This window comes from Podarcis tiliguerta, assembly GCF_965153285.1.
Source record: "Podarcis tiliguerta genome assembly, chromosome: 3".
Lineage (NCBI taxonomy): Eukaryota > Metazoa > Chordata > Lepidosauria > Squamata > Lacertidae > Podarcis > Podarcis tiliguerta.
In genome coordinates, this window is record NC_139536.1 from 54,284,950 (window position 1) to 54,302,960 (window position 18,011).

Sequence of the window (18,011 nt, forward strand, 5' to 3'; positions counted from 1 at the left end):
GGGAGAAATCTCGATGGCTTGATATTAGACTGGTTTAAAATGGGTAGAGAACTTTAGTTAGGTCCAAAAGATGCTCTGAAATTGGATGATGCAGTTATGCTGCCAAAGCTGAGCAGGCTTGAGCAGGAATACTTACTGATTTGAGCTTTCTGGAGGTCAAATGGGGCGCAAGTGTAATAAACAGAGGACTATAACTATAGTGGAAGTGGATGGAGGGGGTCAGCGGAGGGTAGGTGCAGTTCTGCGTGCTGATAAAATGCAGGTGATAGGGTGCATTTGGATAGGATTCTTTAGATGATTCACTATCCCAGTCCTGGATTTGTGTAATGGAAGTGTATAGAAAGTAAATCATATAATGGGAGTTGCTTTCTAGTCGGCAAGGCAATTGTTCAACTCAGAAATTGTCTGTTGCACTTTGCTAGTCATAGAGTTGTGCCTAGTTGTGTGAAAGTCTGAGAATGTGCATGGATACGAGGAAGAAGCAAACATTCCTGCTGCCAGGTGTGGATCTTCCAAGGTCCCATCCCAAGGCATTGCTGTGTGAGCATGGGGGGAGGGGGATTGCTAATTACTTCTGTGGGCGGAGTGCAGTCTGTGATAATTAATTCTCCCTAAATATGGTAACAAGCTTCTGTGGGGCTTCACTTTATGGCGAACCAAGCCTCAGGAGATAGCTTGTGGTTTAATTATAAAAAAATCACGCGACTCTCTTGGCCTGTGAATAATAATAATGATAATAAAACTTTTCTCTTGCTTGTTTCTGTTGTTTAACACTGACCATTGTTGGCACAATTGAATGATTGACTCGCTAAGTGAAAACAGCAGCACACTATTTAATGAAGGGTGGTGTTGTCATCAACAGTATAGAGGCTTGTGCTTCTCTGTTGAGGTTTCCAGTGTTTCGGGTGTTAATGAATCTTAAGTAAATAGTCAAGCTGTGCCATGGAACTTCATATCTAAGTTAGAAATCATATGCAAACTTACTTAGGTGCAAGTCTTGTTGAATTCAAAAGGAGTTATTTCTTTGTATAAGCATAGGTTTGGGCTTCCCAAGGAGGTTGTTTTTGTCCCACTGTTAAATTTTGTAGATTTCATTAATCGAGTTGCAGAGGTTTCAAAATAACAACTCTCAGAGCAAGAGAGAGAAATGCCTACCCTGCCATGAGAAAAATGTGGTATTTTGTGCATCGACTTCAAGATTCAGCTCAGACCCTAATCCTGCTTTTCCAGTAACAGTTCAGCTCAGTCCAAATCGCTTCAGATGCTACTCAGTTCAGATTAAGGTTCCAGACCAAGTTTGCTTCAGGAAAAACTAAGTTTCATTTCATCTCCCCCCCCCCCTTGATGATTTCAGAATTTTTAAAAACAGGTATTGCTTTTTCCCCTTTTGGGGAGAAGTGAATGAAATTTTCAGGCATAGCAGATAAAGCCAGCCAAATTACAAACAAGTAAGTCTTGAGGTTTCTGAACTGGGCACCTTAACATTTTGATTTTATATATATATAAGAGAAAATGTCTAACACTTTTACAAAGCCATTCCAATAAGTAAAACAGATAACACAGAATTAAATTATCAGATAAGAGTTTGCTCCCCTGAAGAATTTAACTCATATTTCCCCACAAACCTTTTCTCTTCAAATTGTCACTTTTTCAGCAGTGTAGTGTTTCTGAATTCCATAATTCCTTGTGAAGAAATTCTCAGAGTTAACCAATTTTAACTTTATTGTATAGATAGCTATGACATATCCTGCAGAATTCAACCTATCAGTGACCTATGGTGCTTCACCAGGGCTTGCAATATATGTTTTCTGCTTGCAATAACGAAAACCAGCGAGACTGGCAAAGATCCGGCAGGCAACATAGTGAGATGCAATGAGGCACATTGATTTCATTTTTCACAAATTGTTCCAGGCTCACAATCAAATCATGAAAGTAGTATTGTCCATGTTGCCTGGGTACAATATCTACTTTTATATGAACCCAGAAGAGTGGCCACTTAAGCACTGCAAAAAAAGTAAAAGAAATCCCCAGGAAATATATTACCAACACAAATTTGCCTTAGCTAATTTACATGTCTAAGTGCAAATTTATTAATAATTTTATAAATGAGATAGAAATAGAATACATCTCATCATAGTGTGGAAGACTGACCAGGTGCTCACCAATAAAGGGCAACTTTCAGGCTCCTGCTCTCCATTCTTTTTTCTTTAAAACCGGCTTGCTTTGGCCAGCCCTTCAAATAGATGATGTTCCTTTGCAAAGTAAGGCATATATTGCCACGCTGTTTAGAGTAAAACAGGGAATACGTCTGTGTGTCTTCAATGACATTCTTTGCAAAAAGAGAAGACGGAAAAGCTGTGATAGTCACATTGTCATTGGCATCTTAAACACTACCAAGTGCTATACAAACTGTGAGGTGCGTACCACTGAACATGGGTAACAAAAAGAGTTTCTTAAACCAAAGGAATATAAAACAGCAAGATGGGATCTGTGAACATCTTTTAGGTGTTAAGCCTTGTGGCAAGCAACCCTGAAGCACTATCTCCCCAGATCCACACTTCAAAACGTTTCTGGCAGTGAAAGATATCTGCCCTTCTCCCCACATCACTACAGAAAATATATTTGCTGGAGAGGGAACCGTTTTCAGGAATGCACACTGAAGAGGGAGCCCTTTGAACTCCTTCCTCTGTTCTCCTGATTAAGTCTAGAGGCCATCTTTGCTTCCAGAAAGGTTTAGGGAGATGGAGACTGGCAGGTGGAAATTTGCCCTGTCCTCATTACCTTCTGTGTAGCTTCTCTTCTGCACTCCTTCCTCCCACTTAGGGTCCCTGGGAATCCCACTTCACCTGAGACATGAAGTGGCAGACAGGATGCTTTGATTTGTATTTTGAAGTTGAAAGAGGGCGTGAGCCGTTGGCGTCAATTTAGAAAGAGCACAAATGCAGGTTGCGTTTCCTTCATGTTCTTTTATGTCTGTGTTCTTGTAGCCACTGGGGTGCTGAAGTAGCTGAAATGAGAAAAAGGCAACAGCCACAAAATGAAGAAACATCTGCTGTGTCTCAAGCACCTGGAAACCAAAGGCCCAACAACACATGTTGCTTCTGTTGGTGTTGTTGTTGCAGCTGCTCATGGTATGTCACACAGTCTATTTGATACCATAGCTAGTGCAGGTAAATGTCAACCCAAAGCCATCAGTTGTCAGGCTTAATGTAAAAAGCTGGGGGGGGGGCTTTTCTGTGCAGTAAGGTTGTTGCACTATAAACGCTCATTTGATTCTCATTGCCTGCACACAGACTTCATGTCTTCTCTCAACGTTGTGCTCATGTTGCACATTTTAAAAGAGAAAGTAATTGAACAATGTGATTCCTAAGCCTCTGTGCACACATGCGCACACACAGAGCTCCCTCCTGATAATGCAACCAGAGCGAAGCAAGAAGAACATTTGTGTGCATTTGCTTTTTGCATATAATTTGACCCTCTCTAAAGTTGTTCTAGGAGAACTGGCTTCCCCCTAACCAATTTTAAAAGATGGGCATTTGAAAAGACTTTCCAAATTTTATATCTATGAAAACTTCCAACTGTAGAAATAAAAAAAAAACAATGTAGCAAATATGTGCAAAAAAGTAGTTTTCTGATTATTTGGGGAAGCAGGGCATGGGGAAGAGAAAATGGATGATGATCTGTGCATTTTGAATTAATGGGAAACATGAACAAAACTGCCTTGTTTATTTCTACCTGATAATTTGACGAATAACCTACAGAATGTATTTATAGTCAGGATGCATTCGAATTCCACTGAGATCCTTCAACTGGCAAAGAGCCGTCATCTTAATGGGGATCAGGCCAGGAAATAGTTGCTGTTCAGCTCTTCCTAAAAGAATCATCAGCTCAGGAAATATGAGACTGAAATTTAGTGTTTATTTTCCTGTTTTTAAAATAACCTCAGATAACCATGTGATCTTTCTAGGCTGGGATAGCCTGCCTAGGATGCCTGTCACAAAAGTGTATATATAAAACTTTTAATATAGCAATATTTATATGCATGTGAACAGCTGAGTGGCATCAACAGGGCTGCAGTTACAATACAGCTATTTACTTGCTTAGATGCTCTGGGTTTCCCATGTGTACACATCTGTCTAGAAATGCCAGTAGCTAAAATTTCATAGCAGGGATATGGACCCTCAGCCCCATGAGCCAAATGTCATCCTCTGAGTCTTGGGAATCTCCCCAGACCAAACACTCTCACAAACCACACCCCTCACCAGCCCTGTCTTGCACCCTCCGTGAGTGTTTTTGCTTGGCTGAAATGTGTCCTTGGACTCTGATAACATTGATTACTTGCTTGTTTGGGGGATGGAGAGAAATGTGTCAACGTGAAGAAACTGGGCTACCAAAGACAAAGTTTGCATTTGTTGCTCTGACCTGGCAATGGCATATCACCCCAGGAAAGCTACCAGAAGGGAATGTGACCTCTGGGCTAATTAAAAAGGTCCCCTGCCTTGCTGTAGTGTGATGAAGAAACAGACCCCAAGATGGAACAATGGTGCCATTAGGGCAGAACCTTGAGACAGAAATCCAGAACCGTATGAAGTGTGAATCGGGTCAGTCTGCTTAAAAATGCAGACCGAGCAAAATCCCCACGCATCCCTGTCTGCACTGTGTGGTTTTATAAGCTTGAAAGAAACCATTATGTACAGAGAAGATTTCCTGCTCCATTATTCTGCCATTTCTCTTCCTAGGGGAAGATGGTTTCCAAATATTTCTGGCCAATGGCACCTATGCCATTCGCCTTTGCAAACCGTTGTCCATATCACCGTTCATGTGTGTGAATTGTGCCTTGGATGTATGGGGAAGCCATCATGTGACCATTTTCTCTCGTGGCCAAATGCAGTCCTCACACTAGCTACCAATTCACATCATCATCAACAACTACAATTTATTTATACCCCGCCCATCTGGCTGGGTTTCCCCAGCCACTCCAGGCGGCTCCCAAGAGAATATTAAAAACACGATAAAATATCAAACATTAAAAACTTCCCTGATAGTCAGGTAGTTGTTTATTTCTTTGACATCTGATGGGCGGGCACCACTACCAAGAAGGCCCTCTGTCTGGTTCCCTGTAACCTCACTTCTCTCAGTGAGGGAACCGCCAGAAGGCCTTCGGCACTGGACCTCAGTATTCGGGCTGAACAATGGGGGTGGAGACACTCCTTCAGGTACACTGGGCCGAGGCCTAGAAGGGCACTTTGATGTCCATGCTATATAGTCATGGACATCAAAGTGCTCTTCCAGGGTCAAGCCAAGTGTTTGTTTGTCTGGGAAAGGGGTGGGAAAATTGGTTGCTATGAAGCTTTCTCCTGATTGCTTTTGCATGCTGGATAAAGAATAAAAAAGACTTTTTAAATATAGGTGAATATATAGATGAATAATAGCAGTAGCAGTCAGTGTGGTGGGTCAGGAATATGGAGCCACCCTCCCGACACTGACCTCACCTCAGCTTACCTAGATCCTGGATTTCCACTGGTACCCGTACAGTCCTAGCTTGGCAACATCCTTCCCCACTCTATACCCATCCAGGTAAGCTGCATCCCTCCCGATTTTGGTAGGGCAAATCCACATCTCTGCCTCACCACACACACACTGCTAGTAAATAGTAGGGATAATGCAAGCTTTTCTCTGTGTTACGCAAGTATCACCCATGGCTGTCAGCTAATAGAGTTGTATTTTTGCTGCTCTTTAAAAGCAAGCTGAATTTATTTACATTATACTTCTCTGGGAACTTTTCTTAGCTTGAAGTCGTTCTCAGATGGTATTTAAAAACAATGTTGCCCTTGGCAAGACACCAAAACTCCACAGTCCCCATATAGTAGCTTGTGAGTATTTAGGATCTACGCATCAGCATTCGTTGCTTACATCCCCCCCAACCCAAGTCTTCAGTGTGTTTGTAAGTTGCAATGCTGTCTGTCATCACAGATTATGTGCTGCGTTCTTGTGAGAGTTTGGGCAAGCCTGTTACAGCTTGCCTGCTTTAAAAAATAATAACGTTAGAAAGTTAGGATCAAAGTTGTGGTGGAAATGCCATTGCTTGCGATTCTTAGAATTAGATTGGACAAAAGTATGGAAAAAGAATGTAAGGAGAAACAGATTGGATGGCCTAATAACTTTTTCTTCCATCTCTAACATTTGCAGTGGAAGGGTTTTTTAAAAATTGGTTTTCTTTCAGGAAACAGGGAAAGATACAGCACAGATCTTTGAAGACCGAATGAATCAAATATATGATTCTAAAGGCTACTAAAATTACAGCAGCACATCCAACTCATACTAAGGGGGGACAATGATGAAGTTGCATCTTAACTCTTTACACAATGACTGCTGTGTCCATATAGAAACTCAGGTTGACTCCTGTGGCCATTTAGCTCCAGCAAAATAACAGTTGTCATTTTCATCTTAAATAAGCTCCTTGAATGGTGCAGGTGACCATGGAAATGACCATCATCATTTACGCAGCACTTTCAATGTACAGCCTGGTCTGCAAATAAAAAGTCCCTACCTGAAGGGTTTTCAATCTAAAATAGGCCCAAGAAGCAACAGGGGAAAGGGAAGATGAAGGCAGAGGAAGAATGTGTGACTATTTCAATTACACATACTCTGGCTTAGTCTCCACCTTACCATAACTAAGCAGATGATCCAAAGGCTTCGTGGGAAAGCTGAGCACAGCAGCACTAATGGTGGGGACTGTGGTTGCCATTTTCTCTGCAAATATCCATTTAGTGTGGCATTATCAAATGGAGTTGTAGACCCACTGAAATGAATAACTAACTTTCACCCTCCCCCCCCCCCCAAGCCTTAGTTGGATACAATCCATAGTGTCAGTCCAGGGCATTTGCAGGTGGAGCAAAGGCTGTCAAGAGGTGATTCATTGCCAGAACAGCCACATAGGTACCAGTGAAAATGAAAGCAAGCAACACCCCGCTTTGCCCAACCGATTCACTTAAATTATCCCATTTTTCCACCTGCACATGGTGTGGGGACAGAGAATTTAGTGCATTTTGCAGCAGCATTTCCCCTTCCCTCCCAAAGCCCAAAGCCTCTTATAAAATCTGCTAAGGTCATTTTGATGCCCATTTTATAAATGAAGAATAAATTCTTTTTCCAGACCATGCAGGCTGCTGTTGGAAGCCAGTCACTTAACGTCCATGCCCAATACTCATCCCCTGGACCACACTGTAATTCCAGTGGATTGACGTGCATGCTTCTGTTCCCGGTAAAGGCTTGGAAGACCTTTGTACCCTTGAGCCGGAACCTTTTTAAAAGCACCAGTCATCCTTAAGGCTGCATCTGTTTGACTGGCACATTTCATGTCAGGTGATGTTTAGTTTTCGCTTTCACTGCAGCCAACATTTGAATCAGAATGAGGATTAAGCCTTTTGTTTGCACAGCAACTGATAGTTAAATACCCACACCTTTGTTCAGTGGATAGTAAATTTATGACATCAATCAAAGCATTAGATATGGCATGAGAACAATTAGCTGTTTAAGAGAGGATGTGCCTCTTCTGTCATTTATGCCTCTTTAATAATAGGCATTAGGCCACGTGGTACCTATTAATACTGCAAGGTTTCTTAGCTGGAAATATAGACCTAAGAGTGGATGTTAAGGAATAAGCAAAAATGTCATTTCGTAGAAAGACAGACATCTCTTCTCATTAACTTTCTTCCTGCTGGTTAAGTAAGTTCACTGATGAATCAAGATTTCATTTGCAGTGAACCTTCACAAAGTAAGGAAAGATTAGTCAGAGCCTCTCTAAATGTAACTAAGTGTGATCTACACATTTTGTTTTGTTTAAAGCATGATATGGTTATCCTAGAGGCTGTGCCATTTCTGGAGGCAGATGGGGGTGCAGGTGGGACTGAATGCTCCTCCTCCTGGTCAGAAAACCTTTTGTCTCTGGAAAGCTAGGGTGCATGAAATAATGGTTGCTTACCTGCTTATTTTCTATGTGCAGGGAAGTTTGGCATAAAACTGCTCTACCCCAGGATTATTTCACATGTTTACTTAATATCTTTTTTAAGAAAAAGACATAGTATTTGACTGGTGGGGCTTGCATTCAATCTGGATACCAAGATCCAAGGAAAGAGAAGAGCCAAGGATACTTGTCTGCCTTAAGGGACAATGGAAGCTGATACAACTCGCTCCCACAGGAGGCAATGGTGGACAACAACTTGGAGGACTTTAATAGAGGAGGTTGTCAATGGCTACTAACCATGATTGCTGGGCTTTGTCTCCACCATCAGAGGCTTAATGCTTCTGAATACCAGTTGCTTAGGAGGGGAGAGTCATCTTGTGCTTAGGTCCTACTTGTGAGTTTCTCACAGGCATCTGGTTGGCCACAGTGAAAACAGAATGCTTAACAAGATGGGCCATTGGCCTGATCCAGCAGGCTCTTCTTATGGAGAATTCCCATCCCACTAAAAAAGGGAGGGAGAGAGAGAATTGCCCAACCTGCCCTCAGTTCCATTAAAAAATAGATAAGAAGGCATCCAGGTAGTGCAGCTGGGATATGGGAGGAACTCAGAGATGTAAAAACATATGCTGAAGTGAGATACCCACAGTGAATTTTTACCTCCCTTATCTCTTTCCTTTCCACCAATCCATTTTCCACTCAAGCTCTATCCACAAAACAATGCAAGAAAATGTATGCATGTGGTTGCATAGCCTGTGGGATTCTAAGAAAGTTATGATGACCTTTGGTTTTAGCAAATAAAGTGTTGACTGACATTCAGAAGAAACCGTGTGAGAATACCCTTGCATGATATTTTTAAAATTTTGTTTATTTCAGCTGGCAAATTACTGCATTTGTATTAATATTACATCGCTAGTTGTCTAAGAGAGGACCGTAGTCCATTCTTTAAAAATGAAAATAACTTGTTTGACTATGCACTTGCCTAGTCCTAAGAATCATTCAAGTCTCTTTTACCAACCTTTGAAGCAGATTGGATCCATATTTTCATATGGATATGTCCTCCAAACCCTCAAATAAGATGACTCTCTCCCGTTAGACTTCTTTAGTTCAGATGTTTAGAAATCTGCACCGTATTCAATATATGCCTGGCATCTAAGACACACCTCATATTGCTGCCACCTCCATCCACACAAAGCATCAGAGTGAGCATTTTTTTTAAAAGAGAAGCAAGAACAACTGGTTCGAATTATGCAGCCTCACAACCTCTTATTCCCTCTAGCCAGAACAGCACTGACCCCCTGCTTGGCTGACCCTTTAGAGATGGTTAAAGCCATCAGTTATATTACAGCTGTAACAACTGCAACTATATAAGTAAGTTTCAATAATGACCTTGGCATCAGAATCTTCAGTCACACCATCTTCATCTCACCTTGGGGATGGGGAACCTGTGGTCTTCCAGATATGTACTAAAATACCCATCATCCCTAATCACTGGCCATGCTGGATGGAGCTGATGGGAATGAGAATCTAACAAAACATCTAGAGAACCACAGCTCCTCATTCTTGCTGTAATGGCTTGGCATACTTTCCTAATGTATTAGGACTAACAAAACTCCTTTTCCTTGGGGATTATAATTTTAGGGGGCAACTGATGAGCTGAATTTGTGAAATATTTTTAAAGCCGCTAATTCAGACCCTCCAAGTGTCCCTATTTTCTGGGGTGTCGCTGATTTAGAGAAGCCGTACCAGTTTCTGATTTGATCCCGGAATGTATCACTTTTCCTTAGGATGTCCCTATTTTCATTGGAGAAATGTTGGAGGGTATGGAGTTATCTAACCCCTAAGTCATCTGAAGGCAATCTTGTGTAGGGAATGTTTTTTTTTTTTATGTTTAGTGTTTTATTATGTTTTAATATATGTTGGAAGCTGCCCAGAGTGGCTGGGGCAACCCAGTAAAATTATCATAATGGAATGGGACATCCCTATTTTCACCAGAGAAATGTTGGAGGATATACTAATTCCATCAGGTGGCAGAAGAGCCTATTGCGACATGTGCCTTGAAATTTGAAGAACCCTGCATTTTAATAGAACGCTAGGCCCTCCCGTCCCTGAACATGCCCTATACTAATTAAATCACACCACCCATCATGAAACCATACCAAAGCTCAAAAACTTTCCTTCTGCCACGGTGTCATAAACGTAAGGTGGATAGATTAATTCAGAAACTGACAGTATTTCCACCATTTCCCCCCAGTAAGCAAGCAAACAAAAGTTTCACATTATTTTAATAGAGTGAAGTACAATACAAGGTCTTAGTTCTTCAAAAATTGGCTGTTGGCTCCTGACCTTCAAAGTGAAAAGTCAGACTTGGGCATGGAAGTGTAAGGCCCAGAATGGCAGCAAGCCAGCACTGGAACCAGGTGAACTCAGCAAGCCTTCGGGCTGCTCACTAAAGTACTCAGAGTCAGCAAAAGTCACTGTTGGCAAGAAACCTCTTCTTTCTGGTTTTGTAATTTGCCTCGATAGTCTGAAAGCTCTTGCTTCTGACCTTATTACACAAATATTTCTTTTTATTAAAAGGAACATTTTTTCCTTGTATGGGTTTAACAGCTAACTTGGAGTTATAAAAAAAAAGTCACAGCGTCCATGCTTTTGTCATTATTTTTACAGTGAATTTGTGAGGTGTCTGACAGCTATACATGTATTTTGGTAAAGACCTACAGAGAGAGAGAGATTAAGCGTCTTGTTATCCATCCCACACTAGGAGCCAGATTTCTCTCCTGTTATTTAAATGTAGCTATCACTATAAAATTTGAGGCTGTCACATTATTTATAAAGATGGCTGGCTATATTATCACACATAGCTGTGGAGATTTTCCGAGTGGAAAGCAGTTTGAAACAGGGAATGATCTTCATTGGTATATATACTCTCAGTCTCATCCCACTTCTGCCCCTGGTGACCAGTTTTTGAAGAAGAGGGGGGAAAGAACTCTGTGAAATGTATTTGACCAGAGGCAGCTGGGGGGCAGGATCCATTGGAGGAAATGCTTCTCTTCAAGCAGTTTTTAACTCCCTTAAGAGCTATTGCCTGCGCTCAGCCATACTTGGATGGAAGAAATTACTGAGCTTCACACTAAAAAAAAAACCTCAGCAGCAGGCCTACACAACTTGTGACCCATCAAGCTGAATGAAACCCACCAGTCACATATGGCAACCCACCAGGGGTTCGTTTCTACGTCCTGCTGGGTCTAGCCTACCCAGGGCTTTAGTAGGTAGCATCATCTGTTCATGTCTCATTGAGTAAATCTTCAGTAAGTAGCAAAGCAGGTTCATTAATCTGAACATTTTCAGTTTGTCTATTTGAATGCAAATAACTTCTTCGTACACTATTTTGTGAGGCTCTGGGAGTATGCTTTGTGTTCCTTAATAGCCAAGTGATTCTGATCTTTAAGCAAGGGGTTGGTTTGAAGCTTGGTAGTTCTGCTCTCCGCTACATAAAGATTTTGCATCGATTCATCCTCCAGCACTGAATTATTGACCTTATCAGTTGCATTTACAATTAAGGGAGTAAATTTTTCAGGAGCCTGCAGCCTGGAGTAGCTGCTTATTCTTTCCCAAGTTCTAGCACTTGTGCCTCCCTGACAATGTCTTAAATCCTTTCCCTCGGAGGAGGACACCAGCTTTTGAGGATTTTAGAACAACCACCTGGCCAACTGCAGAGATCATAGCGGTTGAACAGCCTCCACCAACCTAGTGTCCTCCAGCCAGTACAGCCAGATTTGCATATAATTTGCATTGATTTATATAATTATTTTTAAATATGCCTATCCATTAGCTAATGTGAATTATATGCAAATATGTGCCCTGTGCTTAGTCCACTGTACCTGCTCAGTCTGCTGTCCAATTGCTCACCACTGCTGGGCAATGTCAGGGTATCCCTCTCCCTACTTATTGCCCTATGTCTGTGACTTGGCCTGGCAGCCCATCAAACAGAAGACACCTTCAAATGGAGGTCTGTCCTCTGGTAATCCTTCAACTAGAGGGCCATCCTCTATAAAGTAGGACACATGGCCACCCTACTTAGCTGGCAGCCAATGGTGGGCTTGATGAGCTTGCTGCATTCTCTTCATTAATCCCTAGGGATATGGTACACCTGGGTTGCATCAAGAGAAGTTGCCAGGTGTTAGTAGCGACATAATGAGGTTATGGGACAGACAGGGTCTGTAGAGCAGGTATCTACAATTCAGTAAACAGAGAAGCCTTTGTTGGAAGCATGCAGAAGAGTGATGGAGACTGTAACCCTATGCCCACTTACCTGGGAAGATGTTTCATTGACCTCAGTGGGACATACTTCTGAGTATACATGTGTAAAAATATACAGTGAGTGTGTATGATAACACTGTTTAGCCTTCTTAGAAGGCAGAGATGGAAATGCTGTAACTTGCCTTTTCCTTTGGTCTATGTAGTCAAGCTCTGAACACAGCCTGCTCTGCACACCTAGAGTTTTCTTTCTCACACCTAGTATCACTTAAGTTGATGTGTGAGGAAAGATTTTATGTTTTGTCCCAAAGAAAGCCCCATGCAAAAAAAAAAATAGTCTGCTACAAAACTGCTCAGGATGCAAGATGTGGGAAAGAAACAAAACCTCAGTGTCCTTTTGGCTTCTTAAATTGGACACCCCTCCCCACAAGATGCATTCTCTTTCCCATAAGACTTCACACTGTTTTGAATGTCAAGGTGCATTATGTGAAATTAAGACAAGTTCACCTCAGGACATAAACAATTACAAAACTGTATAAGGGTCAACTGAAGGAACAGGAAACAGTGGCAGAGATGCCAGAGTTAAGGTTGTCAATCCTTTCATATGTCTTTATTCAACAACTAGAGTACCAAGTATAAATGTGATACATCCACACATACAAAAGTATCCTTTGCAGAGTTAGAGTTCTCACCACCCTTAAACTACAGTTCCAAGATCCTTTGTAGGACGCCATGTGCTTTAGATGTGCATTAGATGTATGGTGTGGCTGTGACCTACATTTCATTTCGTTTTACTCTCTTTTATTCAGAAGACTGTAGTGAAACTCAAGTCCATAAGACAGATACAGCATTGGCATGATTTCCCCTATTTTTCAAAAAAAAACTTCCATTGCTAGAAACTGTGAAGATAATGTGCTTTGCCAGCGCAGACCAACAATGTGTCATCTGTCAGTAAGTTCCTATGAGCTTGTATAGACTGCATTTGCCTAACAGGGGTGACATCATCTTGGTACACTCTCGACTCAGCTCAGGAACTATGCAAAACTCATATCTACAAAGATTGGCCACCTGTGTATATGGAAGTGATGTTTTCTCAGGCATGGTTCCTGACTGCTATGTATAGAGCCAACTTAAGTCTTCTTTCAGTTGAACGACCAGCAGCAGCTTGGGTGTGGTGCTCTTATTGACGGGATCCAGCTCACCCCTCCTATCAAATATTTACCCTTCAAACGGAAAATGATTGCAGTCAAGAAACTGTTTTCAGGGAGCTTGCTTGAAACAGTGTAATTGGGCTCACTGAAAATAATAAATATATTAGTCTCTTCAATTTGATAAGGACTGGGGAATTTTGTTTTTTCTGACTTCATGGGCATATTGCAAGATAGTTTGGAGGGATTCCATGTTGTCATTTTAGCGAGGTTGGCATGTTGGCGTCATTGGAGACCAAGAATACCTGTTTAATCCCTTACTAGGAAATTCAGCTACTGTCCTTGCACCTTTATGAGTGGTGTGATGGGCAGCAGTTAGCAGGTAATGACATTGAACTCATTTGTATTGGGAGAGAGGCAATGGGAGTGCTACCCTGTTGGTTCTCTTCACATCTCAGGGGCTTTTGACACCGTTGCCAATGGTGTTCTTCAGGAGCAACTGAGGAAGGTGGTGGTACTGTCTTACAGGGGTTCTGCTCCTACCTGCAGGGTCGCTACCAGAAAGTAGTACTAGGCGATGGTTGCTCAGCTTCTTGGCTTTGGACCTGTGAGATCCCTCAAGAGCCCAAGCTGTCTCCTTTGCTATTTGACACCTATATGAAATCGTTGGGAGCTGACATCTGGGGATTTGGAGCACGGTGTCATCAATATGCTGATGACACACGGCTCTATTTTTCCATTCCATTGGAACCAGGAGAGGCTGTGAAGGTTTTGGACAGACATCTGAATGGGAGGTCAATAAACTGGGGTTAGGGAAGGGAACAAGTGCTTGCGGGGTTTTCTGCCATAGGTCCCAAAATAACTTGTTTGGCTTTGGATATTTTGCACCTTGACTTGGTGGGAAGCCTCAGGCAGCAGATTGTCTTGGGTCAGTCTTGCCAGTGAAACTATAAATAAAAAGCAGCAGGTAAGAGAGTTGGGAATTAGACCAAGTATCAAAATAAAACTCTTGTTTTGAGTTTCCGAAGACACATCTGAAAGTTCTGACTTTAGTGACTGAATCTAACTCAGCGGCCCAGTTCACATTGGGCAAACCCTGACTTCTGGTTTGTTTGAAGTGAAGGAACCATGATCCCCAGTTCAGGTGTAATGACACATGAGGGATCATGGTCTGTTGCTCCCTTTAATTAGGGGGGGAAGGAGTGAGCTGAGAGCCTTTTGTGCATTCACAATAATCCTCTAAGATTTTCTGCAACATGCAAACACTGCCAATGTTTTGATAATGGAATTATAAAAAATAAAAATATCCCCTTCACCCCCTATAGTGGAGGATGAAAGATATAACTTCTGGCTGATATATTAGCTCACAGAATAATTTCCTGCTTGCAGAGGGTTTATCTTCCAACTATGTATCATTCCAAATCAGCTTAAAATGTCAGTTGCACCAGGAATAAGTGTCTGGGATTTTTAAACAGAACTCAAGCACTATCTCTGGACTCCAAAGAATTAAGCAACTCTTTCAAGACTGTCTCCTTACTTAAAACCAAGATGTTGTGGAATCCTTCAATTAAAAAGCAGCCCTACTCTTTCTTAAGACAGAAGGCAAAGAAGATAAACAGCCTTTAAAATCTGGCAGAATATAAATATTCATCCATGTGGAGGCCCTACTGATGTGCTTAGGCATCCTTTCATACAGAATGTGCATCGTGTCTCCTTGTCTCTCTCCCCTTTTCTTCATTTTCACAATTTGGCTTCATGGAATTCTATTTGTACCTCTTACCTTCATTTTTGCTTCTCCTGTAATGTTCATTCGCATGGAGGGATTCATCCCATCATTTCTGTTTCCAGATGTTAGTTGATTCCAAAGTGCCCTCTCCAAAGTATGTTTTAAACCTCCCCTGGTGCACTTTATGTTCCACTTTACATGATTCAACTTGCAGTTGGTTGGAGCAAACATTATGGATGGCCACTTACCTGTATTAAAATGGCCACAGTCACATACTTAAATGGGACATTGTGGTGGACCAGTTTTCATCACTTGGCTGGCAGTGTCCGAACAGCTCACATAGCAATAATCACATGATCACTGAGAAATGCGATATGTGATATGTGTTATGTACTTAGTGACATACTAGTCATAAACATTTGGCTTGTGATATGTTCACAGTACTGATCTGACAGTAGCTCTAATGTGGTCTGGGGAATCCACGTTTAGTTTCATTCTGGATCAGGAATGAATCAAATGTGTGGGGCCGGCTTCAACTCAATAGTTGTGCTGGCAGGAGCCAGAGCAACGAGTCCTGCTGGCACAATGGAGCTTGCTCATTTCTGCTCCCCTATATGCCCCTGCTTTCCTCAGCTCAGTGGGGTCGGGAGAAGCCCCAAAACAGCACATCAAGGGAGGGGAGATAGTTCCATCAGCAGAAATGCTTATGCTGATGGAAGAATCATAGTAGCATGATGTTGAATTTCATCCATGGTACCTCTAGCTCAGGCTTCCTCAGCCTCGGCCCTCCAGATGTTTTAAGACTAGAATTCCCATCATCCCTAGCCACTGGTCCTGCTAGCTAGGGATCATGGGAGTTGTAGGTCAAAAACATCTGGAAGGCCGAGTCTGAGGAAGCCTGCTCTAGCTGGATTGTCACATTCATTGCACATGGATAGATACGTTCCAGTTGTTGGATGAGAAAACAACAGTGCCAAGAAAATGATCAGTGCTGTATGTTTTTCCAGCACAGATACTCTGTTTCCCCCAAAACAGGCAATCAGCTCACACTCTAGATAGAGAGATAACGCTAAAAAAAAAAAAAAGAGGCTACATATTCCCTTCTAATAGATAAGGCATGTTATTTATATTATTACTGTATCATGTTGAAGTTCAGTATTTACACTTTAAATACTCTAGGGGGTGCATTTACTCAGGGAAAATCAATAGTTAAGACTTCTGACTCAGTCCTATGGCACAAGAGCTTTCCACACATTTTTCAAAGGATCTGCTGACAAAAGAAGCTCAGCGCTTCCCCTTGCTGTTCCACCTTCTTCCCAGTCCCCTGCATGTTTAATTGGTGTCAAGACTTGCCCCTTCTTCCCCATTGCCACTGTTCACCATTGTCATTTTTATGTTTTGTGTGCAGGCACATACACAGACATTTTAAAATAGGCAGCAAGGAGAATAGCATGGATCACTTGAAAAGAGTGGAAGAGGAATCAGGGAGCTATCAGCAGTGCCATAGATCAGTGGCTGGGGATTACATACCTGCCAACTACATGCATTCAATAAAACTTTGTCCAAATACGAATCAATGAGAAATGAAGAACTTTCACAAGTTTCATTTTCAATCATTCCATTGTAATAGATTGGCATTCCCTAAACACTTCAACCAGCACCTCTGCCTATAAGCCACATTTATTTGACTGTATTATAGCGCACACAGCATCTGGGTTACAGCATGTTGCCATAGTGCAATGCATGCTGCATGCTAAGTATATACTTGCTGACATAGCAAATATATAGGAATGGCCCTTTTGCTTATTATCCTGTACATGCTCACCTAGACAGTCATTGAATTCAGCTGCTTAGCAAGAACTTGACTAATATGAATGTGAGTGATGGACAGGTACATCTTCATCACAATTTTGTCCCACCTTTCCTCCAAGCAGCTCATATGTTTGGGGAGGGAGAAGTACATGATCCCCCCACCCCTATTACATCCTCACAACAACCTCCAAGGATATCCTAATGCAGCTTTAAAGTCTGTGGAGAGCCCAAGGTCACAAGTAGGATTCTAAATAGTATTGTACCTAAGTAACTCTGCTCCACGGTCCATGCTCTCTGCCTACTATATCACACTGTCTACAACACAAGTTTGTGATGTTCAACATTTACTCCCAAAGCAGGTGCCTTGTTTGTTCTATTGGCGCTTTCCCGTTTTATGAGTCTTCAGAAAGTCAACCGGTGCAAATTTCTCTCTCACACACACACAGTTCTGCTTCTCCATTGAAATCATAGTTACTGCTGCATTACTGAATCACTGCTGAATCATTGTTGCAGACCAAAGACCAATGACATAGTAGTATTCTTATAGTGCCTGTAAGACAGAAATATGCTCGGAAACTGACACATTGTGGAAAAGGGGAGTTCTGGCCCCCTCGGTTCAGTTTTTAGCATACAATTCATGCTACAAAAGGGTTAAGTAATTATGGGAAAACACACTCTGTTTCCCAAGGGCAACATTATAAGCCTGCTCAGTTTCTTAGAAACACTGGGTACACATGAATGGATATTAGTCCTGAGCCAGACTAGTGGGCTTATACCCCTCAAACATTTACATACCCCTCAAAAAGTATGCTCTGTGCTCAGCAGGGACACTTGAAAGGCACAAAGCTGTTCACCAAGAGATTTTAGGATTCATTCATTACTCTTAAACTGAGCTTTCAGTGTTTATAGCTGACTACTTTTCTACACTGCTTAGGATGATTGGCATGTGTTGCAAATGGCTGGTACTGTAAGGCTGAAATCCAGTGCACACTTACCTGGGACTCTGAAAGTCCCAGTAAACTTATTAAGACAGGTAGAAGATTTCACTAAATTCTTCACCAAAAGCAGAAGTCATAATTTTGAAGGCTCACAGTGTTATTGA

At 41.9% G+C, this 18,011-nt stretch overlaps 1 protein-coding gene across 6 annotated transcripts in view; it reads left to right on the plus strand.

Annotated features, from left to right (window-relative positions):
- RGS17 (regulator of G protein signaling 17) overlaps positions 1-18,011 on the plus strand; it is a 62,473-nt gene that overhangs the window by 35,170 nt on the left and 9,292 nt on the right. For 2 of the 6 annotated variants that reach the window (XM_083434304.1, XM_083434305.1), the window contains exon 2: positions 2,988-3,131. The exons of 3 other annotated variants lie outside the window; for them this stretch is intronic. In XM_083434304.1, the coding sequence (XP_083290430.1) occupies positions 3,013-3,131 (119 nt within the window). In that variant the 5' untranslated portion in view covers positions 2,988-3,012. Of the gene's footprint in view, positions 1-2,987; positions 3,132-18,011 lie in introns of those variants that run through there. One more of the 6 variants, XM_083434306.1, reaches the window with a different exon arrangement.